This window comes from Pinus tabuliformis, chromosome Q (assembly GCF_031772625.1).
Source record: "Pinus tabuliformis cultivar Carrire ecotype Pingquan chromosome Q, CPIR1, whole genome shotgun sequence".
NCBI classification, from domain to species: Eukaryota; Viridiplantae; Streptophyta; class Pinopsida; order Pinales; family Pinaceae; genus Pinus; species Pinus tabuliformis.
Window position 1 is genome coordinate 674,035,078 of NC_142296.1, and position 27,797 is coordinate 674,062,874.

Consider the following 27,797-nt stretch of genomic DNA (forward strand, 5'->3'; position numbering starts at 1 on the left):
TACATGGTTGATTAGAATGTTGTGTAAGACCAAATGATTCAACAATTGACAATTTCATTTTATCCTTCTTAGGACGACCAATAGGAGACATTTTTCAATATTTACACTATTAAATAAATAAAAACAATAGAATAAGTAAATACATAAATTAAAAATCCCTTAGCAAGATTGAGATAGAAAAAATTTAACCTTAGCAAGATGCCATAGGATTTGACTATAGATTTCTTGATAGGTTATTCATTGATTTGTTGAATTATGTTTAGTAACATTCAAGGAAACTTGTAGATTTATGATAGAGAACAAACACTTCATGAAAAATGGTACTTGGACAAGAAATTTGTATGGATTTAAGCAACGAAGCAAAATAAGCAAGAGTTTGAATGAGAGAATTATAGTTATGGAGTCCAATACCCTCGATATAAGATAGATATTCTTTTCATAGTTGGTAGATTCATATAATTATGACAATAAAAATTTGCACCATTAATAATGTAGAAAACAAATCGACCACCCATGCGTGGAATGGAAGGATGGCAAGCAGTTGCATTCAGGGTATCTAGCCACAATGTTGATTTCCTGGGGTGTGGATTCTATGGTGCCCAGGATAAATTGTGTAACCACGAAGGCTGCCATTACTTCAAGGAGTGTTGCATTAAAGAATCCATAGAATGAAAAACCAAATGTTAATGAAGATATGAGGAGGATAATGAAAAATACCTTATAGTCTAGTGTCGAACAATAAATTTCCTTCTGTGGATGATGGGTTGCAATTCAAATGAAAATGGAAATAAGGGATGTAGGGAAAGAGCACTCAAGGATAGCAGGTGCATAGTTGTTGAATGGTTATTCAATGTGATCTGTTGCCCTATGCTAGGTGTAATAGTATCATGATTGTTGCATGTCTTATTGTTGCAAGTTGCATCATGTTGGTGTAAGTTGGGGGCCTTAGGGAAACGTCCACAAATCATGACATAACTATTAAATTGTATGAGGTCATTTGGACTTTCATTGGTCTCTTCTATGAAACTATCACTAGTCAGAGTGGTTTATGCACTAATACAGACTCGAAATTATCGTAAACTTATGAAACTATCACTAGTCAGAGTGGTTTATGCACTAATACAGACTCGAAATTATCGTAAACTTAGGAAGGTATTGACAGGTTATTAAAAATATTTCCCTTCTTTTGAAATATAAAAAATTAATCTAACCTTTGTAATTGATGAGTGATTTTGATATTTTAAATTTTTTTCGAAGTGTAATTTTTTTTAACCCTTCTAGAAAGGGCCAGGAGGCTAAGGAAGGGCTAGGAAGGGTTCAAATTTGAACGTTGGAATCGACACGCATTTCAAAAAAACAAAAAATCACGATGAAAGTGTTTTTTCGCTGAGGTGGTGAACCGTTGGAATTCAAGAAATCAGGATTCAATGCTTTTTCCGCTGAGGTGGTGTTAAAGAAAACAGGATCCAATGCTTTTCCATAGTGCGGACATAACCCTTGGCCTTGGCATCTGGCGAACCGTGCTAAACCGTGCTAATTTATGGAGCAGGCTAATGGTTCAAGAAAGCATTCGACTTCTCTCTCTGTAACGGATGCTTGAAGAGTTTGCGCTCATGCTTTACAAAATTTCTATCCGTTGAAGCGAAGTGAGTAGTATATATACATCCAGCCTCCCAAATTTATCATTTTCTTCCTCCTCTGTCCAGCGCTTGCTATGTCTGTCTGTCTGTGGGGATTGGGAGTTTGAGTCTGAGTCTGTGTCTATGTCTGTGTGTGGTTTGGTGTCAAGTCCAAGTCTAATGTGTGAGTCGGAGTCATGCGGGTGTATGTGATAGAGGAGGAAGAAGCAGCAGGATTCTGGGGCATTGTTCAGCTGCTCAAGGCTTTTTGGTTTCAGGTACATATTCTTATTTTTCTGTTTTCAAATTGATGTTTCAGTATTCGGCTCAGGGCCTCTGGTACAAGCAATCTCTGTTGCTAGTTTTTGTTTCTATGGCACAAGCAACCTCTGTTGCTATTTTTTGTTTCTATGAGATTTTAAATTTTATTATAATTCCCTTTCTTTCCATGCAATTCTTTATTCTTCAGTTCTGTTCAAACCCTGAAGTTCTCGGAAGAGGCCATGACGATTCTAAGCCTCCAGCTATGCGTTGGATATCAGCATTATGTTCTAACCCCGAAGCTCTTGAAGAAAAAAGAAAAATGCCATGGCCATTCTAAACTCCAGCTTCTAGTATGCGCTGGCCCTCTCTCTCAAATTGTTTAATCCATACTATTCAATTGATTTTTTTATTCAGTAGGCCTCAATGTAAAACTAAATCAGTATTTCCGTGGATTAATTTAATTTGCCGGTATTATGGCCCCTGTTCAAACCCCAAAGCTATTGAAAAAAGAGGCCATGAAGATTCTAAGCTCCAGCTCCAAGTATGCCCTGGGACCTCAGAGTTCTGTTGAAACCCCGAAGCTCAAAAAGGCCCGGGCGTTTCCGAACTCCAGCTCCAGGTATGCGCTAGCCCTCTTTCTCAAATTGTCTAATCGAGTTTATTAAATTTGTTTTTTCAGTCAATGTGCCTCAGTGTAGAATTAAATTAGTATTTGTGGATTAATTTAATTTGCGGGCATCATGAACCCTCTCATTGAATTGGTACCTGTTTATTGAATTGGTAATCTAAGCAATCTAATTTCTAATCTAATCTCCGCTGCTGTGCGTCTCTATGAAACCGCTCAGTGAAAATCAATCTGTGTGTTGTTCTTTTTTTCCAATGAAATTTTAAAATTTATTATAATTCCCTTTCTTTAACAAAATTTTCTGTTCTTCCATTACTGTTAAGAGTTCTGTTCAAACCCCGAAGCTCCTGAAATAAAAAAAAACAGGCCATGACGATTCGAAGCTCCAAATTCACGTATGCCCTGGATCTCAGAATTCTATTCAACCATCCTCATTGTAAAATTAAATCAAGATTTCTGTAGATTAATTTAATTTGTCAGCATCATGGCCCTTATTTATTGTATTGGTACTTTCTAAAGCAGTATTCTAATCATTATGTATTTTTGTCTTTAAAATTCTGGAAATTCGGTTTATATTTTGAATTTTTTTTTGTGAATTTAAGTAAAAATTGTTAAATTTCATAATTTTAAGTGTTTTAGAAATTTTTGATGGTGCTGAATCTATTTCCACCATAAAAATATGATTCAAACTGTCTTTATAATTTTTTTTGATTTTTTGCCTAGATTCTAACCATTATCGTCAGAACAATTCCTCCACCTCTATAAATGACTCTTTTCTAAACAACCTTATTTATTGAATTTACCTTCTTATTTAATGATATTCATTTATTAGATTTACTTTTTTATTTAATGATATTCCATAAACCAACATAGGCACCAAAACAAACTAGATGTTCAAACCCTTACTCCGGCCCCATATGTTGTTCCCATTAATTACCAGCTTTAGGGCAGCAATTTTCCTAAGAAAGCTAATTTCTATTTTTTATTTATAGAATTCAACTCAAACAATACCATAACGGTTCATTCTTTCCTGTGTTCAAAGTTTTTGGCTCAAAGATCTAAAGAGATTTTATTATATATAATTAATACCATATGTTGTTCCCATTAATTACCAGCTTTAGGGCAGCAATTGTCGTAAGAAAGCTAATTTCTATTTTTATTTATAGAACTCAACTCAAACAATACCATAACGGTTCATTCTTTCCTGTGTTCAAAGTTTTTGGCTCAGAGATCTTAAAGAGATTTTATTATATAGAATTAATACCATATGTTGTTCCCATTAATTACCAGCTTTAGGGCAGCAATTGTCCTAAGAAAGCTAATTTCTATTTTTTTATTTATAGAACTCAACTCAAACAATAGCATAACGGTTCATTCTTTCCTGTGTTCAAAGTTTTTGGCTCAGAGATCTTAAGGAGATTTTATTATATATAATTAATATTTTAATTAATTACCAGATTTAGAGCAGCAATGGCCTAAGAAAGCTAACTTCTTTTTTTTAGTTCAAACAATATTATTACCGTTCATGCTTTCCTGTATTTAAAGTTTTTGGTCTCGAGTACATTTCAGCGCTCACTTGAGGGATTTTTTTTAGTTCAAATAATATCATTACAGTTCATGCTTTCCTATATTCAAAGTTTTCGAGTAAATTTCAGCGCTCTCTTCTTGAGGGAATGTGCAAATTGAGATAAGTGGCTCAATAATTAGGATGTTCAAATCAAGTAGGCCACCCAGGGAAAGTAGGATGTTCAAACCCTCACTCTCACCCAGGAACTCAATCTGCATATGGAAACGGATTTGGATCCATGACTGGGTCAAATGCAGCCGCTTGTGCCTCCTATGTTTCTTCTATGCTAGTTTTTGCCGAGGATGCACTTGGTTAGACCTCTCTTTAGCCATTTGTCCTACCACTCTTGCTTTTGCGTTTGTAAAATTATTTACTGGCTCTACCTTTAGATTTATTTAGCATTAATGATGTTTTTTTAATTGTATAAGATAAACATTAAAGTATTTTTATTTTGTTTTATTAAAAATATTTCACTATTTTGATGTCTTTTTTCTTATATTTATTTATATGTGGTTTTGCAGGGTTACTTAAAGATTGCCTTTCAGGAATGGTTCCAAATTATATTTATTCAAAAAAGTATGAACCTAGCCATATAGTTTTTTTTAGATTTTTTTTTGTTTTTTGAAATTTTTTTTTTGCTAATAATCTCAGTCTTATGTACATTTTTTCTAGAAAGAAAATCATGATATTATATTGAGGATATATAAACAAAATGTTCAGATAGTTTTGAAAGAGTTTGATGAACTCCTGAATACTACCGATAAACAGCATCTCAAACCAAGTTGAGCAGATTACCATCATGTAATATGAACATGTTCACAACATTTTCAGAAAGAAGCAAAAACCATTGCACCATTCAGCTGATTGGAAGATAAAGAGCAATGATGGAAGATAGAACAAATTTGGCAGATAAAGAAGAGTCCTCAAAAATTTTTAGATTCCGCCACCTCCAAAGTGACCATATGGTGATGGGAAGAATGGGTCGGAGAGTCTTTTGGTGCCCCCACCAGGCAAACGCTGCATCCACAGAGATGAAGTTAAGATGTTGAAAAGAAAAAAACTGAGCAAGGTCATACCAGATTTGTTGAGAGACAGAACATTTGAAGAAGAGGTGGTAGTTTGTCTCCTCCTCCATATTGCAGAGAGCACATCTACTGGGGTCGTGCCATGTTCGCCTCCTCAAGGAGTCCCAAGTTAAATTCTTGTTGAAAAGCACCAACCAGGAGAATAAGATAACCTTGAGGGGGCATCCAAGCTTCCACCAGAAGACTGGAAAGCGCTGTTTGGAGGAAATGTTTGTAGAAATGAGATCAGAGTAAATATCCTTTACATTTGCATGTGAGACAGAGAATGGAAGGGACCAGATCAGGTGGTCATCATTTGAGGATCGCTGAATGCCTCCCTGCTGGAGAGAGGAAGATAGATCGGTCCAAAGAGGGAGCAGGTCTATTGGAAGACCAATATCATCAGCATCCTGAAGCATGGGCGAAGGGCCACACCAATCCTTCATGATACGGTCCCATGTGAAGTAGCCAGATCTGCGGAGGAAAAATAGAAGTGGGGGAGGAAACTATAACGTTCCCCTGAATCCAGCGAAGGAGTCCAGGCCTATGAAAATCTTTCTGCGTGTGAAGATTTTCCATTTTAGATTGCTGAGAAAATATCGCTGGACCCTTCTAAAACTGTGCCATATGGCGGAGCCCTGTTTGATGCCAATAGAATGAAATCTGAACCAGAATTCAATGCCCCTGCCTCTTTGATATTTCTGACGAATGATTTCGCTCCACGGATTGGTACCAAAAATACCCCTCCAAAGGGATTTACAGATAAGAGCAGCCGCAAAGGTTTTAATGTTCAGAATGCCCCATCCATCAGAATGTTTTGGTAATGAGAGAAGGTCCAGCTTTGCGAGATGAATTTTGCTACGCTCGGCCTTGGCTCCCCATATAAAGCTTGAAATAATCCTGTTGATAGCTTGGATAATGCAAGTCGGGAGGAGGAAGAGGTGTCCCCAGAAGACTGAAAGCTGGGATAGGACCGATTTGACGAGAACAACCCTGCCTCCTAAAGAGAGGGTGCGGAAACTCCAGAGAGCGAGCTTATTGAGAAAGCGATCTACGAGCCAGCGCCAGTCCGACGACTTGTAGGAACGACCTTTTAATCTGAACCCAAGATACTTGATTCCATCTGAAAGTGGCTTATATTGAATGTCGAAAAGTTGGGCTATCCAGCAAATGAGGTGTTCATCAACTCCATTATGGTAGAGAAATGTTTTTGCTTTGTTCATGGCAAGCCCCGAAGCTTTGTGAAAGCGATCCAGGATGGATTTTATGCATAGCCAAGAAGCCTTTGAGAGCATAGCAAATATGAGCACATCGTCAACAAAGAGGTTGTGTGACATATTGATGTTCTTGCAGATCCTTATCGGTAAGAATTCTTTCAGTGCCACAGCACGATTGATATGAAGACTCATGGCATCGATAGCAAGGATAAAGAGGAGGGCGGACAAAGGGCATCCTTGTGGGAGGCCCCTCTTAGCCTTGAAGAAAGGGGAAGGCCGTCCATTCACCAGTATTGCATAGTTAACATTTTCAATGCACCCCATAATCCAGCGGATGACAGCAGGAGATAATCCTATTTTGGCAAGGAGGCATTGAAGATATCCCCAGTCGATAACATCGAAAGCCCGCTGCAAGTCAATCTTCAGGATGGCTGCTTTGGTGTTATTGACGGCAATGGAATGGAGGCATTCCTGAGTGGAGGCGACAACATCATGGATGTTTCGACCCTTAAGGAAAGCATGCTGGTTTGGAGAAAGATATCGGGCCAGTGTTCCCTTTATTCTAAGTGCAATGATTTTTGTGATGATCTTGAAAGAGATGTTGCAAAGGGAGATAGGGCGGAAATCGAAGAAGGATTCAGGCTCATCTTTTTTGGGAATGAGGGCAATGAGAGTGGAAGAGGTTAGGCTGTGGATTTGACCAGATAGTCTGGAGGCCTGTACCATGCTCAGCAAATCTTTTTTAAAGAGGTCAAAGAAGTGAGTAAGGAAACCAATAGTCCAGCCGTCCGGTCCAGGGGCTTTGTCCTTTTTGAATGATTTCATTGCATTGAGGAGTTCATTCTCATCAACAGGACGGAAAATTTCCTCATTCATATCGTGATCAAACATCACAGGCATTGGGTCAATCCCCCATCGGATATCACTGAAAGCAATATCGTTTGTTCTGCTATACTATTTATTGAAAAAACTTACCGCGAGCCGAGTGATGTCCTCCTGCGAGACAGTCTCATTTCCATGTTCATCCTTGATTTTCCAAATGAAGTTCCTCTCTCTTCTAGCATTGGCAAACTTGTGGAAGAATTTTGTGTTTTTGTCACCTAATTCAAGCCAAGTGGCGCGACTTTTGAGCCTCCATTTCTCTTCGTCCTGTTTTAATAAGCAGAATCTTCTCTTCTCCAGAGCTCTGATGCAGGCTTTCCTCTCAAGAGAGTAGGAGGAAAAATCAGTGGATTCCATAATGGACTCCAATTCCTGTTGAACCCGATTTAGGTCCGCCCTGTCTTCCTGGTGTCTTTGGAATTGCCACTTTTTCACCAGGTCCCTGAGCTCGGATAGTTTTTCCCTGAAAGTGGAAAAAATGAATTTTGTTTTCTCGCGGTCCTTTATTTCTTTCCATGCTGTCTGAACAAAAAGATTAAAGGTAGGGTTCAGGAGGAGACTGTTATCAAACTTGAAAGAGTAGCCTCTTCTGAAGATCTTGTTCGGCCATGATAAGAGAATGGGGAGGTGATCAGAGATCATGACATTCTCCACAGACAGCTTTGGTAGGCCTAATTTGTCGATGAGGCTGAAATGGATGAACACCCTGTCCAATCGTTTGGCAATGTAGGCTTCGCCAACTCTACCATTAGACCATGTCGGCCTGTTCCTGACAGGAGTGATGTCAACCATGTTCCTGTTTATCAATTCGGAGTTGATGAGGTCCGCCAAGGCATTGTTTATCTTGCCCTTCCCCCAAACCTCGTTTGAATATAAAATAGAATTTGAATCTCCCGCGATGATTAGGTTGTTCAAATTGAAAAGGTCAGATGCAAAAACCCTGTTCCAGAAAGATGTACGGGATTTATACGGGGCATATAGATTGAGAATGTTGATAGGAAAATCAATTCCATGGATTGATACTGATATTAGAATTCCAGCAAAGCATCTGTAAGCCTTTGCCTTGACCTTTGTCGGATCCCAAAGGGAAATCATGCCTCCCGAAAGCCCGGTCGCCTCTGTAGCAGCCATGTGCCAGGAGGGCAGCATCTTGCGAAAATATGATAGAGAGTCCTCCTTTCCATGCATCGTTTCTTGTATTAGAATAATTGAGGCCCTGGAATGGAAAAGGAAACTCTTTAGCGTGATGAATTTTGGGTCCACGCCAAGACCGCGAATGTTGAAAGATAGAACAGAGATCATTTTGGAGATTTAGTAGCCTTGCATGCTCTAAGGGGCTGTGAAGTCGAATCATCAAGAACTGGGACCTCAACAAGAGATAAATTTCAGATTCCTTCATTTGTTACAATGGTTCTGCCTCTGAAGTGACGAGAGCTTCCCCGGCCCCTCCTCCGGACAATAATATTTTTGGCCGATTCCGGACTGATCACAGGCAAGCAAGGCCCAGGTTTGTGGATAGTGAGGGGTTCAAGCTGAAGAGAAGCCTTGGTTTGCAGCAGGTCGAGATCGCTGTCAAAGAGATTGACAGGGGAGGAGAAAGGGGAGTTTTTATTTATTTATTTATTTTTTATGGGAGAGGTAAAAACTCTTCCAAATGCTTTGGAGTGGATGGCCTCATTCTCCTTAGAGAGTAGTGTAGCTTTTATTGTTTCCATGTTTTTTATTTTTTATTTTTAATTAAACTTACATATATCAAAATACATTTTAAGCATGCACAATTAATTTTTCATTTCAACTTAATTTTATAATTAAATTTATTAATTTTATATTTCAATTCATCAAAAAAAAAGTTAGAAAATTTTTATCTACATCCAAATTATATAATTTCAAATATAAAATAAAAATACTAAATAATTACACACACACATATATATATATATATATATATATTTTATTTTTTATTTTATTTTATTATTTTTTCATTTAAGATTCTTTCCTTATTTTTTATTTTTATCATATATATATATATATATATAAAGTTGTTTGATATTTGAGATTGTATGTTGATCTGAAATTGTATAATACATTCATATATATATAGAGGTGGTTTTCATAATATTTGTATTTTATGTTTAAATTGTATTATATTTGTTAATTTGAAATTGTTTGTTGTATTGAGTATTTGAAAATTTTTGAAATGATATTTACTTTATGTTTGTAAGTGTGCTTTGACAATTTGTATATAAGTTGTTTTGGCAATGTTTGTTTGATTGATATATGTTGATTTAAAATTTTATGATGTGTTTATTTATTTAACTGAATTTGGATAATGTGTATGTATAAGTGATTATTATAATGTTTATATTCTAAGTTGAAATTGTATTATGTTTGTTAATTTGAATTTTTCTTATTTGAAATTGTATGTTGTGTTGAGTATTTGAAATTCTTTCAAATGAAAATGTTTGTTTGATTGATATATGTTGATTTAAAATTGTATGATGTGCTTATTTATTTAACTGAATTTGGATCATGTGTGTGTATAAGTGATTATTATAATGTTTATATTCTAAGTTGAAATTGTATTATGTTTGTTAATTTGAATTTTTCTTATTTGAAAATGTATGTTGTGTTGAGTATTTGAAATTCTTTGAAATGATGTTTACTTTATGTGTGTGCTTTGAATTTTTTTATGTAACTTGTTTGAGCAATGTTTCTTTATATGATAGATTGAATTTGCATGTTGATCTAAAATTATACGATGTGTTTATTTATTTAATTGAATTTGCATATGTATGTGTGTATAGGTGGTTTTCATAATGTTTGTATTCTAAGTTAATTGTATTGTGTTTGTTACTTTGAATTCCTCTTATTTGAAATTTTATGTTGTGTTAGTATTTGAAATTATTTGAAATGATAGTTACTTTATGTTTGCATGTGTTCTTTGACAAACTGTATGTAAGTTGTTGTGACAATGTTTGTTTGATTGGTAGATTGAATTTGTATATTGATTTGTATTTGTTGATATGATATGATGTGTTTATTTATTTAGTTAAATTTTCATATGTATGTGTGTATAGGTGGTTCTCATAATTTTTGTATTCTAAGTTGAATTGTATTATGCTTGTTAATTGGAATTCTTCTTATTTGAAATTGTATGTTGTGTTAGTATTTGAAATTATTTGAAATGATAGTTACTTTATGTTTGTATGTGTTCTTTGACAAACTGTATGTAAGTTGTTTTGACAATGTTTGTTTGATTGGTAGATTGAATTTGTATATTGATATGTATTTATATGTTGATATGATATGGTGTGTTTATTTATTTAGTTAAATTTGCATATGTATGTGTGTATAGGTGGTTCTCATAATTTTTGTATTCTAAGTTGAAATTGTATTATGCTTGTTAATTTGTAGTATGACAATGTTTGTTTTTGTTTGATAAATTGAAATTGTATGATTTGTTTATTTATTTAATTGAATTTTCATATGTATTTGTGCTTAGGTGGTTTTCATAATGTTTGGTTTCTAAGTTGAAATTGTATTATGTTTGTTAATTTGAATTTTTCTTATTTGAAATTGTAAGTTGTGTTTGAAATTGTTGGTGATTTTGACAATGTTGTTTACATATGTTTGTATTTTGACTGAAATTTCTATGATTTATTTATATCTTGTTTGTTTGATTGGTAGATTGAATTTGTATATTGATATGTATTTATATGTTGATATGATATGGTGTGTTTATTTATTTAGTTAAATTTGCATATGTATGTGTGTATAGGTGGTTCTCATAATTTTTGTATTCTAAGTTGAAATTGTATTATGCTTGTTAATTTGTATTATGACAATGTTTGTTTTTGTTTGATAAATTGAAATTGTATGATTTGTTTATTTATTTAATTGAATTTTCATATGTATTTGTGTTTATGCGGTTTTCATAATGTTTGGTTTCTAAGTTGAAATTGTATTATGTTTGTTAATTTGAATTTTTCTTATTTGAAATTGTAAGTTGTGTTTGAAATTGTTGGTGATTTTGACAATTTTGTTTACTTATGTTTGTATTTTGACTGAAATTTCTATGATTTATTTATATCTTGTGTGTATTGATGTAGATTCATGTGTTTTGAAATTGTGTGTATTTTACTAGTGTATATTTATTCTATGCATTTTATTATAACTACATTATCATTATTATTATAGTATTATTTTATATTAAATTGTTATAGATTAATTCTATTAAGATGGGTTATAATTGTATTTTTTTTATTTATATATATTTTATGAATTAGGTTTGTTTTTTTATTTATATGTATATATGTATATGTTATATTTTACAATGTAGTTAGTTATATGACTTTATAAATATTATTTATAAATAATTTTTTTCATATATATATTTTATGATTTTTTTCTTTCTATTGTGATATTATATTAGTTTATTGTATATTTTATAAATATCACAAACATAAAACCTTTCTCTAAATAAAATATAATATTTTTCTAATAAATTTCATAAAATAATATAAATAATAATATAATAAGTTTTTAATAAACTTCATAAAAATAAAGTAAATATTATTAATGTATATTATTGTCAAATCAATATATTGAAAAAACTGTACTCATATATTAAACCAATTTAATAAAATTACTATTTTTAATAATTTTAACAATAGACTAAAAAAACTACATTCATGTCATAAATCAATATATTAAAATTATTTTTGCTTGTTGATATGTTAAGAACCCCATATCAACAATGCACAGTTTTTGGGGCAAAGAGCTTCCACCTTCATGTGGTTGATATTAGTAGAGATGTTTAATATCTCGAAGTAAAGAGAAACTTTTTTATGTTTTAACACATTATAGTAAGCATTAAAAAACAACTTTAATAAACAATATGTAGCAACCATAAACCTAGATAAATAGAAATTAAAAAATAATTTAATAATACGAAGCATACATAAATAGATATTTAAAAACAATTTTCATAAACAATATGTACCGATCATAAATTTAGGTGGCCAGAGCGCAAATGCTGTGTTGGTTGGGGGTTTCCACTCCTAAATTTAGGTGGCCAGAGCGCAAATGCTGTGATGGTTGGGGGTTTCCACTCCTATCTCGTCTGTGACATTTCCAGTTCCACACGGTGAAGGCCCGAGAGCGTTCTGACTTTATTTCATGCCCTGAAAACAATTTTAATTAACAATAATGTACCAAAACTTTAATGAACAATATGTGGCAACCATAAACCTAGATAAATAGAAATTAAAAAATAATTTAATAATAGGAAGTATACATAAATAGATATTTAAAAACAAATTTCATAAACAATATATACTAATAAAAAATTTAGGTAAACAAATATTAATAAAAAATAATGTACCAAACATAGATAAATAAATATTTAAAAACAACTTGAATGAACAATATGTACTTAACATAAAACTTGATAAATCTTTTAAAGGGAAACTAATGAAAAAATAAAAAGTAATTTCTCTATATTTTTACAAATAAAAAAACATATGATCATTTTTACATATCTAAGTATGTATAATGCTCAAATATTTTCTATAATATAATTTTTCAAGTTTAAAAAACAAGTAATTAATTAAATTAAAAAATATATATATTAAAGAACAACATTATGAATAATATGTATTGACCATAAACTTGGACAAATATTTATAATAAAAAATAATCATTACATATGAAAAATAAACTAAATTTCTCTATATTTACAATTAAATATGCATATGATCTTTTTCTACTTGAATATGTTGTTTCATTTATGCATAATAATCTAACAAATAATCTATGTATTATTAAAATTAATTCTCTTGAATCTATAATTGATGCATAGTATTCAACATATAATATTCATTAATAATCACAATATACATTGGAACTTTTGGAGTATTAATTATTATTTTGAGTACTAAAATCACTAATCATCTATTATTGGATGCAAAAAAACATGTGACATTTTAAAAAAAATTATCCTTCAAGTGACCATTATTTTAAAAGTTAATTCTATTTCATATTTCTAGTTCAATAACACAAATCATTTATTTTGAAAATAATTTCTACGATTATTTGATCTAAATTATTGATATGATCAAGTTTTCAACGCTTTTCTACTTGTTAAAAAATCCCTAGCATCTAAACAAAAAAATCCATTGAGTATCCATTTTCAAACATTTAAAATTAAGAATAACTTATTTTTAATCATTGTTCCACTTTTTTTTTCTTTTTTTCTTTTTAAGCCAATGATATTCCATATAGTTTAAAGTTGTTTATTCAAATATACATGAAATTTATCCCAATTTACAAATAAACATCAACCAATCAAAAGAAACAACACTCAAATTTCCTTATAAAATTCCTCTAACAAAAAATCAATAAATACATTTTCCATATAATCACCCTATTAAATATTTTAATATTTACAATTTAATTTTAATCTATTTTCAATTAATTTAATTTTATTAATTAAAAATAAACCTATTATATAACTTAAAATATATGCAACATTATCAAAAATTAATATATTATAAAAAATTGTAATACATAAAGTTAAAATAATCAAAATCAACATAAAGTATAAAAATGTATTTTTAAATATATAATCCACAAATTAAACCGATTACACTAATTCAAAGTTTGAATTTTAATAAAATCACTCCAAAGAACTTTAATACTAAACAAACTCAAAGGTCTCGTCTCAATGTGCTTTACTTTACACACTACGATCATAGTAATGGAATTTCAAGAAATTACTATTTATTCATCTTTAATCCTTTCTAAGGTTAAAAATATAGATGGCGTCATATTGTAAATCTAATGGATCAAAGAACAAGTCTAAAAGCCATTCATTAGAACTTAAAAATAAATCCAAAGTCAAAACTTTTATAAAAATATAGCTTTTCCTAAAAATGAAATAACTCAATTTATAAAATAATGTGGAGAAATGTAAATACAACATCAATTACTATGTACTCAAAAGATGAAATAACTCAATTCATAAAATAATGTGGAGAAATGTAAATACAACATCAGTTACTATGTACTCAAAAGATGAAATAACTCAATTCATAAAATAATCTAGAGAAATGTAAATACAACATTAGTTGCTATGTACTCAAAGATGATACAACTCAATTTATAAGTTCGAGAAATATAAACACAACATTAATTATTTTGGTGAATTGGGTTTATCTTTGAAACTTTAATCAAAGAGGAGATATTGTGATCCTATGGATGGTTAAGTAATTAGGCAATTTTATTTCATTAGATATGGCCCAACTTTGTTTAAGTATATCAATATTTTGTCATAACAAATTGCTTAAACTAAAAAAATACAGTCAATCATTTTATTAGTCTGGATAGATCCTTAAAAATTTGTTCCATAGTTGTGATCCATCTTAATTACTCATTACATTGTGATTCATCTTAATTGCTCAACCATTAGATCAAATTTCATCATGTCACTCATCATGTGAGCTTTGCACCCATCCTAACCAAATATTTCTTGCTAGATTTCTCCTCATTTTAGTTCCTTGACTCAACACTCAACCCATATGCATGAGGCCCTTCAACTATTGATTTTTCTATTGGAAAAATTTCCTACCTACCCTATGTGGGATTTCATAGGGCCCCCAATGAAGTTATGACATTCCCTATAGATTTAAGGAAAGTTATCTACCATGAGACTTAGTGATTTTACCACCCTCGACCTCAATATGTTAGGTCCCTATAATACCAGTGATTCCCCCATTACTATTGTAGTTGTATCCCTTATTAATATTGTTGTGCCCCTATTGTCCCCATATTGTTATTACTGTGCCCCATAGAATCCCTCTATTGTTATTTTTGTGCCTTTATATTATTATTGTTAGGTCGGCTTGGTTATACTGTGACCCCTTAGACTCCTATATATAGAAAGGAGGTTTTGTCATTTGTATCATCTAAGAATTGTTCATTTGTGTTATGTAAAGGAGGTTGCCCCTCGAAGAGGCTGAATTGTAAGGCATTCATCTATCTTTTCTATCTTTTTGTGAGCTGGTTTCATAACACAATATGTAGTTTGCATTAAATTTTAAATGTGTCTAAAAGACCACAAGTCATTTTTGTTCATCAAAGTTTGTAATCAAGTCAAAGCATACAAATTCAATACATCACTTATCCCATTTTACTTTCCCTCTCAAATCATGGATCATCGCATATGTGACCATTTATGACCTAAGACCAAGATGTGGCCTTGCCCACCCAAACCATCTCCTACTTACAAAGCTTCCTAGGCAATGAAGGTGTATACGCTAAAATGTTTTTGAAAAATAAAAGCAATGAAACCCCTCACTCCAAAGACAGTTACCCCTTAGTGGTTCCTCAATGAAGGTGGCCAATGTCCTTTTAGTGTCATGAATCAAGGAGCTAGTGGGTGGAGAGCACACTCTCTAACACCCCACCCACATAAAGTGGTTAAATGAGTTGGGGACCCACTAGAAGTGGGGGCCCACTAGATGTAGTGTCAAGAAGAATCCTAGTCCTCACTCGTTAAACTAATTCCATCCCAAGGCAGAGATTACAAGTCCTTTGTTAGATTTTTAGGGTTTGAATGATCATAGAAAAAAATACATTGCAAGAAGCACTCAATGTGTGTAGTTCCATTTAGTGAAAATTGGGGAGAAACATACATAATATTTCAAGGATCTGCTTTCTAAGGAAGCTACTAAGAATATTTCTTCTGAAAATCCTCCCTCGATCTTCAGGAAAGAAACACTCTACATGTTGATTGTTGAAGCTCTTAGATTTTTAACTAGGCTACAAGGTCAATTTGGTTGCAATTCAAAGCATGGAGTGCGCAAGTCATTCAACCTTAACTTGATTTAGAGAGTCTATGATCGAGTAGAGTGGCCCTTCTCTCTATGAAGTCTTTCTCTTGAAGGGTTTCCTAGAGTGGCCCTTCACTCTAGGAATTCTACCCGCCCTAGGGTTCGTCTTATCAATAACATTGAAACACTACTTCATGCCTTATCATGTATTACAATTAAGATATGCTCTTGAGAGTAGGTTGGAATTTTCAAATATATCTAACAAAGGTGCCCCTTTCCCCAGCGTTGGTGGTTAAAACTCTTCCCAAATGCCATATTGATTGTGTTGCTTTATTGACAATCTCAAGAGGCTAGGTAATTGGTCAAAGTCCATATTGACATTGTTACTTTATTTTTAATCTCAAAGGACCAAATTTCTAAGGCTCATACCATGGAGAGTCTAGAGACCACCTATGTAGTCTCAATATAGATAATTCAATGGGATAAAGAGTGGCATTTGTTGACCTAGTTAGCCTCTTTGATGCACTTTACTAGTGTAGCTTCACAAGAAATCCTTCCTTTGCACTAGTTTCATTAATTCATAAAATATTTATGAATCAACAAAAAAATCATGCACATATTCACACCACTTATAGTTGAACTTCCATTTTGTGAATTAATGCAACAACATGGTGGTTCACTATCGTTATTCATTTATATTTATTGTGCCCCTTTTGGTTTACTACTTCATTGGTGGCCCCCCTACTAGTTTGTTACTATTATAAATGATCTAATCTTTGACGTAATCAATTGTACTCACCCAAATTACATAATTCACCAATTTGTTATCTCCATTTGAATTACTCACACCCCACCACCCTACCCCAATTTACTTCACTTGTCCCCCTCCCAATTACTTTCCATGCATGTAATTAGTTGTCACCCTACTAATTAGTTAACTTCCTATTTTTTCAAATATGTAGACATAGATGATCCACTCAATTTTGTGTATTTTACTGAGATATTGTTGAGTTGCTCCCTAGGGAGAAGACTTTGTTGATAAGGGGATCTTCTTTTCATGTGGAGAAGATTTTGTTGATAAGGGGAGAAGATTTTGTTGATAAGGGGATCCCATGAGATTCAATCATCACGACTCAACAACAAAAGTGTAACTAGCATTTACCACAAATGGCACATATTAACTCATCACCATATTGTGGTGTATTTATAAATGGAACACAATGCATGTGTTATTCACTATGATAGGGCACATAACCAAATCATCACAACACCATGTCCATAAATTAAAAAATAATATGAAATCATTACATCATAGTAATGACATGATGACTATTATAGTGAATATATGTAAACCAACAACTTTAATCTTATAACATAAAACACATATTAATGTGTGGTCTTAAGATCTTAGAATGGAAATAACAAACACCCTCAAGCTTATTTCGGTCTTTCGATCCTTGGGATGAAAGAATCATCTTCAAAGGGGATATTTTCAAGATTTTGGTCTCTCAAGTTCATATTTTGTTTCAAAATTGAATAGAAATTCCTCTAAGGTTCATACTTTGTTGCCAAAGTAAATAGGGATTCCCATGTTAAAATATGTATTAAGCTCCCATTGTGAGCTCCTAGGGCTTGTCATTGAGTCTAAAAGTAAAGGAAGTCATTTTCATGTATCAAAGATCCTTCTTGGGCATGTTACATATTGTAAAGCAATTTTTTTCAAGTCATAGTATAGTCAAAAGTCCCTCCAAGACCTCGTCAAGTGCTAACAAGAAAGTCAATGTTTCAAGGAAGCAAGTCGACCTATCTAGAAGGTGAAGTCAACCTATTTAAGGGAAGACTTGGCCTATTTAAGAAAGTATATATAAATAGATACTCGACCTCATTCAAGGAGCAATCACTCAAGAATAAAAGAGAAGTACGATAAAGATAGAAAAGGAGCCTGACACCTAGCGAAGAAATGAGGAAGAGCGAATAATTCTAGATTTTTTTTGGGCTAAATTCCTCCACACATGTGAAGGTAAGGGCATCATCTTGCAACAAAACATACGAATTGCAGTCACTCCAAGAAAGTTGAAGTTTTGGGTCAATGAAGGCTCTCTAGCGAGCCAAATTGTCAAGGAAAGGAAGTCTAGAGGAAGCTGAAATTGCAGGACTGCAACAACCAGTCGAAGTTCTGAGCTACGGTCGAAATTTGAAGTTGTGGAGCTAGTTTGATAGCGTTGGCTTGAAATAAAAGAAGATCATGAAGAAGAAGCTTTGACTTGGTCTTGGAGGGGTTTTTGGTCAAGGGACTAGGTCTCGGAATGTGTGAATTGAAGATTCTATAAGAAGACAAATTCTTGTGGATTTTTCTCTCAGATTGGAGAGGTTTTGGCCATGGTTGATCGCCTCTATCTTGTGTCCTTTGTCTCATTTTTCTTTATGAATTGGTAGTTGTTTGATAATAGAGAATACTAATAATAAGGAAGGAATAAGTTAATCAAGTAAAGTAAAATTACATCACAAACAATTATCAAAGTAAGAGAAATCACATATACTTTTTACCCCTAGATTTCTAAACATGGTATCAAAGCTAAGGTAACAAGTCAAGGAAGGGCAACTTAAAGGACACTTAAGGGATGAAACAAAAAAACATCATCAAGAGCATCAATTATCAAGAAGGACCTCTTATCTCAAAGGTATCACAAGACAAGGATTACACCATCATCTTGAAGAAGGAAGTTTCTAAAAGCCTGGTTCATTCAAAGAAGGAATCTACAATTGAAGCATGGGAACCTCGCTCAACCATCACATTGAGAAGAAGGAGACCTCAAATACCCTATCTCTACTCAATAAAGAAGAACTAAAAATTGGAGCATCTTGAAGCCTCTACATCAAAAACAAGGAAAAGGGATTGTTATCATTATCAATGATTCAAGGTGATCTCCCTCTCCTTGAGTCAAGGATCACTTTTGGAAGGAAGACATCTTCATTAAAAGGTCATCTTCCACTATCAATATCATCATCAAAATCAAGAAGGAAGCACATTGAAGATATTGACATCAAGGAGTATCTTCCCAAGTAAGTATCTTTGTGTCCACATCTGAATCTATTAAAATGTCTTTTTGCAAGGAAAGTAACAAGTTGGTTGGGTCATCAAACTTTCTTGCATGGAAGAAGAGGAAAAATTTGATCCTCATAGAAAATGAAGTTGTGGAACATGTTAAGGGCTCAATCACTAAACTTCCAAAGGAAGAAGCTCAAGCTCTTGCATAGTACATGAAAGGGAAAGTAAGGGCTCAAAGGATTCTCATAGAATCCATTAAAGACCCCCTCATACCCTATGTATCAAAGTTGGTGACATGAAAATAAATATATGACAAACTTGTAGAATTGTACTCTGTAAGTACTGTAGGAGAAGTGATCTCATTAAGACAAGAACTATACAAGAGAAAGATATCAAAAAAAGAAGGAATAAATTCATACTTTATGAGTGTATTAGAGACCAACTACAAGAGTTGGAGAAATAATGTATGATAAGGAAATGACCAACATAGTGCTCAATGCACTACCAGAGAAATGGGGCAACTTTACATCAAGCATCTACGAAAATATGGAAGCTACCCATTCAATGAACTTTGGCCATTGTGAAAAATTGAAGAAACCAGGTTGAAGGCAAAAAGTGATGTAGGAAACCAAGTTGAAGGTAAAAAGTGATGTAGGATCAAGTGAACAAGCATAAGCATTTTATTCCATGGCTAAGAGAAAAGGAAAGTTTGGAAAGTTTAGTCCTTCAGAAAATAAGAATAATATGTCAAAAATCTAATTTTATGGCTGCCATGCATATGGGGATTACAAGAGAGATTGTCCAAAGTGCAAGAAGGATAATAAAAAGAGAGAAAGGGAAGAAGCCCATATCACTAAAGAAGTGGAAGAAGTTGAAAAGAAGAAATCAAAGAATGAGGAAGTGAAATATCTCTACTATGATTAAGATAATATTCTCCACCAAGTTCTTTTCAGTTTATGTAAAATATAACTATCATGGTAGGAAACTCTAGAAGCATGATATGATGCATCATAAGAGCATAAGATTGAAGCAAGAGTGCATGCCATCATCATAAGAAGCTTGAAATATAGGTGAAGTAGAAGTAGAATTCTATGGCAGTCATCATTAGAACAAATTAGCTCTTGGTAACCTCACTAGAAGCATAAGTGGTACTTATGGGTAGAAGAAAGTCATCTAGTATGGATCTCATCATACATCATTAAAAAGGAGCATTTGTAGGATGAGGATAATGAAGATCCTCCGTTGGAATCTTCACTAGAAGTTTCATTTCTTGGAAGAAGAAAGTGCCTCGCTAAGAATTCCAACTTGAATGGGATTCATTGTTTGAAATATGGTATGATGACAAAGGAATGCAATAGGTTAAGATGATTGTAATACTTTCAATCATGGAAAAGGAAGCTGACAAAGGAAGTATAGATGACCAAAAGAGGAAAAGAGGTAATGTATGCATATGTTTGACAAAGTCATGTCATTATGTAGTTGCAGATAGCATGGGTGAATACTCTACCTCATGAGTATGATCAAAAGAAAATGATTTCTTTCAAGATGCATGGAGGCATGCCTTACATATTGACTAGATGAAGTCAACATAATGTCCTCATATGGAATATGAGGTGGGTGATAAAAATGAACTATGAATAGAAGTTCTTGGGAAGCAATATGTGAAGAAAGAAATAAAGATCATGAAAGATGCAACTACAAGAAGTCAACATCCGAAAACTAGAAGAATGGATCATAACATCTCCATTAAAAAGAATATTGTGATAAGTCTACAAAGAAAGGAGACCCTTGACATATGAATTTTTTGTGATGTGTTTATGAATGTGTAGGATGTTGCAGGAAAGCAAGATGTCATGATGAAAGGCCATCACAGAAGGTAATTTTGATTTGATGTTCATTTTTTATTTTTGAACAACATCTGGATGCTAGGTTAATGTAGGGCTACCAAAAAAGAGTTGTAGATGTCACCTACAACTAGCATTCATGTGGTGGGATGGAATATCCTTAAGGAAACATGACATGGAAGAGGTAGCTATATGAAGGAAAGCCAAATGTGGACTAGAATATCACTTTCCAATAAAAAGAAAGATAGCATGATTGACTTGAGGAAATTGATTGATGGCTTGTTCCTTATGAAAATAAGAAATCTCCACAAATTTTGAAGATGAATTTCATGCAATAAAAAGAAGGAGCTCTACAAGCAGCCGAAGGTCCCATGATCTCCACTTAGAATAGAAAGTTGTTGGAAGCAAGTCTTTGGTTAAGAGGGATCTTGGTCAAGTCCCTAGTTAAGAGGGAACTTGGGTACATTCCTTTTGTAGGAATGGGTACATTCCTTTTGTAGGAATGGGTAATGGGTACATCCTCCCTAGTTGAGAGGGAGGGATAAAAACATCATTCTTGTCTTCAATTTGGAAAGAAAGAATGGAGGATTGAGTAAGCATCTCACATCTGATACTCTTTGAGGATGTGGTATGGAATCTAAGATAAGAGTAGTAGTAGAGGACCGAATTCTTTGAGGATTGGGAATCCAAGATAAGAATAATCCTGGAAGGACATACCCTATGAACACTGGGGTGGGGTATGTTCCTTGATAGACAATGATGATGGTGTCTATACATCATTGGTCTTGCTAACATTGTGCTCTGATCTTGTGGAGAGATAGATAAATAAATATTTAAACAATTTTAATTAACAATAATGTACCAAATATAGATAAATAAATATTTAAAAAAAAATTTAATGAACAATATTTACCTACCATAAACCTAAATAAATAAATATTAGAAAATAACTTTAATGAACAATATGTATCAACCATAAAACTAGATAAATCTTGTAAAGGGAAACTAATCACTACCCATTAAAAATAAAAAGAAATTTCTCTATATTTACAAATAAAAAAACATATGATCATTTCTACTTGAATATCTTAGTATGTATAATGCTTAAATATTTTCTATAATATAAATTTTCAGGTTAAAAAACATGTAATTAATTAACTTTAATAAAAATATTAAAGAACAACATTAATGAATAATATGTATTGACCATAAACTTAGACAAATCTTTATAAGAAAAACTAATCATTACATATGAAAAATAAAATAAATTTCTCTATATTTACAATTAAATATGCATATGATATATTTCTACTTGAATATGTTGTTTCATTTATGCATAATAGTCTAACAAGTAATTTATGCATTATTAAATTATATGAAAAAGTAATCATTACATATGAAAAATAAAATAAATTTCTCCATATTTAAATGTTATCATCTTTTTCTACTTGAATATGTTGTTTCATTTATACATAATAGTCTTACCAGTATTTTATGTATTACTAAAATTAATTCTCATGAATCTATAATTGATGTATATTATCATTTAACATATAATATCTATTAATAGTCACAATAAGCATTGGAACTTTGCTAATATTCAATATTATTTTGAGTACTATAATCACTAATTAACTATCATTTAATGCAAAAAAAGAAAAGCTTATAAAGATTCAACATGTGACATTTTTTCCAAATTTATCATTCCAAGTTCTAACGATTAATTTTAAGGGTTAATTCTATTTTTTTGTCTTTCAAATCATTTACTTTGTAGTGGAATTGGGTATCCATGTGGTTTATTTCCAACATAGTGTTAAACTTTATGGTCTAGCTAAGCATAAATCAAATTTTCAAAGCCTCACCTATTATTATTTGGGGCACCCATCACTACAACACATAATACTCTACTCTATCCTCCATATTTCTAGTTCAATAACACAAATAATTTATTTTGGAAAAGTTCCTATTCACGATTTGATCTAAATTATTGATAAGATCAAGCTATAGCTTTCAACGTTTTTGCACTTGTTAAGAAAAAACTAGCATCTAAACAAAAAAAAATCCATTAAATATTCATTTCAACCCTTTAAAACTAAGAATAAGTTCTTTTTCACATTATATTTTAATCAATGTGTACTTTTTCTTTTTTCTATTTTACAATTTGAAGTTGTTTCTTCAAATGTACATGAAATTTATTCCAATTTACAAATGGACATCAACAAATAAGGGGAAACATCACTCAAGTTTCCTCATAAAATATTCCTATAACAAAAAAAGCAATAACACATTTTCTAATATATAATCATCATATTAAATTAATATTTATAATTTAATTTTAATCTATTTTCATTAACTTTTTTTGCAACATTAAACCATACAAATGTAATTTCATATATAATCATAATTAAGAAACAAATTTTATTTTAATAATTAAAAATATACTTATTATACGATTCTAAAAAAATTTAATTTATTATCAAATATGGTTATTTGTAAAATTAACATATATAATATAGTATAGTTAATTATAATATATTATAGTTAATTATATAAAATATAATATAGTCAAATTGTCAAGTTCCACTAGCACAACAAGTTGAGGATGGGCATCATCAACAAGGCAACCAAGGATCAAACCTCATAGGAGGTGGCTGTGCCCTCTGCTAAGGGGAGTATACATGCTAAAAAATCCACAGCTAAGGGTTGGTGTGGCCCAGATCAGGTGTGATCCTCGAATGACTTTGACGACTTAGATGCCCTTGGGTCACAGTTCCTCAAGCCACAAGTCAAGCCTGGAAGATCACAGACAACTTGACAAACGATATATATATATATATATATATATATATATATATATATATATATATATATATATAACAAATTAAAAAGATTATACTAATTGATTCAATGAACTTTAATACTACCTCAAAGGTCTCAATATGATTTACCAAAGTACGATCAAAGTAATGGAATTTAAAGAAATCACTACTTATTCATCTTTAATCCTTTTAAAGGTTAAAAATATAGATCGAGTCAGGTCTCAATATTATTACGAAAGTATTATCACGTTAAAAATATAGATATTGTGACTCTGATGGATCAAAGAACAAGTCTAAAATATGGAGTCATATTGTAAATATGATGGATCAAAGAAAAAGTCTCAAAGTCATTGATCAAAACATATATAAAGATGTAGCTTTTTCTTCCCTCTCCTTCCTTTACCTGCATTATAGAGCAACCAATTCAAATTAAAGCTTCCATTCCATTTTATATCTAACATAACAACATTAAAATATTTAACAAATTACCAATTGACATCCTAAAAGCTATATACACCATTAAAATATTTAACGAATTATCAAGGAAACTAAACAATAATAAGTGATTTAAAAGTGAAGAAACACAAAAAGACATACATATAAATATATGAAATTATCTCTAATTATCTCTTGCAATGAAAAGGATACGATTTTAGGCAAAAATATCTCAAAAATATAAATTGAACGTGGAAATAATAAAGATGAAACAATTCAATTCATAAAATAAATTGGAGAAATGTAAATACACCAGTTACTATGTACTCAAAGATGACACACCACAATTCATAAATTCAAAATTATAAGCACAACATTAATTGTTTTGGTCATTGCACTGATCTTTGAAACTTTAATTAGAGAGGAGAGATTGTGATCCTTGTATGGTTGAGTAATTACAAAATTTTATTGCATTAGCTATGGCCCAATTGTGTTTAAATATATACACATTTTTGTCATAAGATAGGTAATATGGACTACACTAAAAAAACACAATCAATCATTTTATAAGTCTAGATATATCCCTAAAATTTTGTTCCAAAGTTGTGATCCATCTTAATTACTTCAACATGTTCATGTCCATTACATCATAGGCTCAACCATTAGATCAAAGCTCATCATGTCACTTAGTGGAGTGCTTCAGGATGTGTGAGATTTGTACCCATCCTAACCAAATATTTCTTGCTAGATTTCTCCTAATTTTAGTTCCTTGACTCAACACCCAACCCATATGTAAGAGGCCATTAAACTATTGATTTTTAAATTAAACAATTTGCCCACCTATCGTGGATTTCACAGGTCTCCCAATGAAGTTATGGCTTGCCCTAGCATCCCCTCTAAGGAAAGTTATCTACCATGAGCATTAGTGATTTTCCCAACCTCGACCTCAATATGGAGTTTGCATTAAAGTTCACATGTGTCTAAAATACCACAAGGAATTTTTTTTCATAAAAGTTCATAATCAAATAATAAAAAAACAAGTTCAATACATCACTTATCCCAAATTTCACTTTCACTCTCAAATCATGGATCATCGAATATGTGACCATTTATGACCTAGGTTGACCAAGAGGTGGCCTTGCCCACCCAAACCATCTCCTACCTACAAATATCCCTAGGTAATGAAGGTGTTTAGGCTGAAATGATTTTGAAAAATAAAGGTATAGTGCAATGAAATCCCTCCCCCAGAGACAGTTAACCCTTAGTCACTCCTCAATGAAGGTAGCCAATGTCATTTTAGTGTCGTGAATCAAGGTGCTTATGTGGAACCCACTAGAAGTGAGGGCCCATTAGAAGCAGTGACAAGAAGAATCCTAGTCCTTACTGGTTGAATTGACCCCTACAACTAATTCCATCCCAAAGCATAGATTACAAGTCCTTTGCTTGATTTTTGGGGTTTGAATGACCCTAACAAAAAAATACATTGCAAGAAGCACTCAACGTGTTTAGTTCCATTCAATGAAATTGGGGACCAACCTACAAAATATTTCAAGGTTCTGCTTGATAAGGAAGCTATTAAGAATATTGCTACTTAAAATCCTTCCTCGATCTTCAAGGAAGAAACTCTCTACATGGTGGTTGTTTAAGCTCTTAGATATTTAACTAGGCTACAAGGTGAATTTGGTTTCAATTCAAGGCATGGAGTGTGCAAGTCATTCGACCTTAACTTGGTTTAGGGAGTTTATGATCAAGTAGAGTGGTCCTTCTCTCTATGAATTCTTTCTGATCAAGGGTTTGGCACATCCTCTATGATCAAGTAGAGTGCTCTAGGATTTGGCTTATCAATAACATTGAAACACTACTTCATGCCTTATCATGGTCTTACAATTAAGATATGCTCTTCAAAGTAGGTTGGACTTTTCAAATATATCTAACAAAGGTGCTCCTTGCCCTTGTGTTGGTGGTTAAAGCTCTTAGCTATCTACTTAGCTCTATGGTGAATTTAGTTGTTATTCAAGGAATCCTCTTCCTAAACTAGATGCTAGCTAATTGGTCAAACACCATATTGATGGTGTCATCTTATTGACAATCTCAAGAGGCTAGGTAATTGGTCAAAGGCCATATTGATAGTGTCACTTTATTGTTTTTAATCTCAAAGGACCAAATTTCTAAGGCTCATACCATGGAAATTCTATAGACCACCTATTTAGTCTAAAAATAGAGAACTCAATGGTATAGCTAATGGCATTTGTTGACCTAGTTAGCTCTTTGTTTCAATTTATTAGTGTAGGTTCATAAGAATTTTTTCCTTTGCACTAGTTGCACTAATTCACAAAATATCTATGAATCAACAAAAAAAATCATGTAGATGTTCACACCACTTATAGTTGAACTTCCATTTTGTGAATTAATGCAACAACATGGTGGTTCACTACCATTATTCATTTCTATTTATTGTGCCCCTCTTGGTTTACTATTTCACCAGTGGCCCCCCTACTAGTTTGTTACTATTATAAATGCTTTGATATTTGATGTAATCAATTGTATGCACCCTAATTACGTAAATCACCAACTTGTTAACTCCATCTGAATTTCTCACACCTACCACCACCTTGCCCCAAGTTACTTCACTTGTACCCCTCCTAGTTACTTTCCATACATGTAATTAGTTGTTACCCTACTAATTAGTCAAACTTCATATTTTCTCAAATATGTAGACATAGATGATCCACTCAATTTTTAATATTTTAATGAGATGTTGTTGAGTTGCTCCATAGGGAGAATATTTTGTTGATAAGGGGATCGTCGTTTCATGGATATGGGATCCCATGATATCGTTCATTGAAAGTGTGAACCATAGTTAAAAGATATAGTTATCAACACGTATCCATTAATCACCACTCGACAATGAAAATGTAACTATAATATTCCACAAATGGCACATATTAACTCGTCACCATATTGTGGTCGATTTATAAATGGCACAAAATGCATATGTTATTCACAATGATGGGGCAAAGAAACAAATCATCACAACACCATGTCCATAAATTAAAAAATAATATGAAATCATCACATGATAGTAATAACGTGATGACCATTATAATGAATATATATAAACAAAAAACTTTAATCTTATAACATAAAACAAATAATAATGTGAAGCCTTAAGCTTTGAGAATGGAACTAACAAACACCCTCAACCTTGGGATCAAAGAATCATCTTCAAAGGGGATATTTTATGGATTTTGGTCTCTTGGGTTCACACTTTGTTTCCAAATTGAATAGGGATTCCCCGTAGGTTCATACTTTGTTTCCAAATTAAATATGGATTCTCATGAGGTTAGAAAGCACTAATCCAAACTAAAATAATATTGTACAAGGTGGCATAGTACTTTCTCTAGTGACACGTAGTTTCAAGCTTTACGAGTTGTGGGAGTGAGATAAAGAGTCACACTCAATAAAAAGGGGAAAGCTCTTAAAGTAATTAGTGAAAAAGAAACTATAGATAGTCAATGAATTGGAAATGATAGATCAAATCATGAAGTCAACACCTATGAAGAAAGATTCAAAAAATTGGT

General features: G+C 32.5%; 1 protein-coding gene and 1 long non-coding RNA gene across 2 annotated transcripts; one reads left to right on the plus strand and one right to left on the minus strand.

Annotated features, from left to right (window-relative positions):
* Window positions 1-1,507: 1,507 nt before the first annotated feature.
* Window positions 1,508-2,336, plus strand: LOC149221339 (uncharacterized). Its single transcript, XR_016248846.1, has 2 exons — window positions 1,508-1,897; window positions 2,089-2,336. It is a non-coding gene; the product is annotated as an uncharacterized LOC149221339 (long non-coding RNA).
* A 4,974-nt stretch (window positions 2,337-7,310) lies between these two features.
* On the minus strand, window positions 7,311-8,426 carry LOC149221340 (uncharacterized). The gene has a single exon (XM_089387363.1). It carries the CDS (start codon window positions 8,424-8,426, stop codon window positions 7,311-7,313), a length of 1,116 nt encoding a protein of 371 aa, XP_089243489.1.
* Between the last annotated feature and the right edge of the window lie 19,371 nt (window positions 8,427-27,797).

Bases quoted from the DNA above. Each gene is read 5' to 3' on its own strand.
- LOC149221340 (XM_089387363.1), bottom strand. From the start codon at position 8,426: ATGCATGGAAAGGAGGACTCTCTATCATATTTTCGCAAGATGCTGCCC.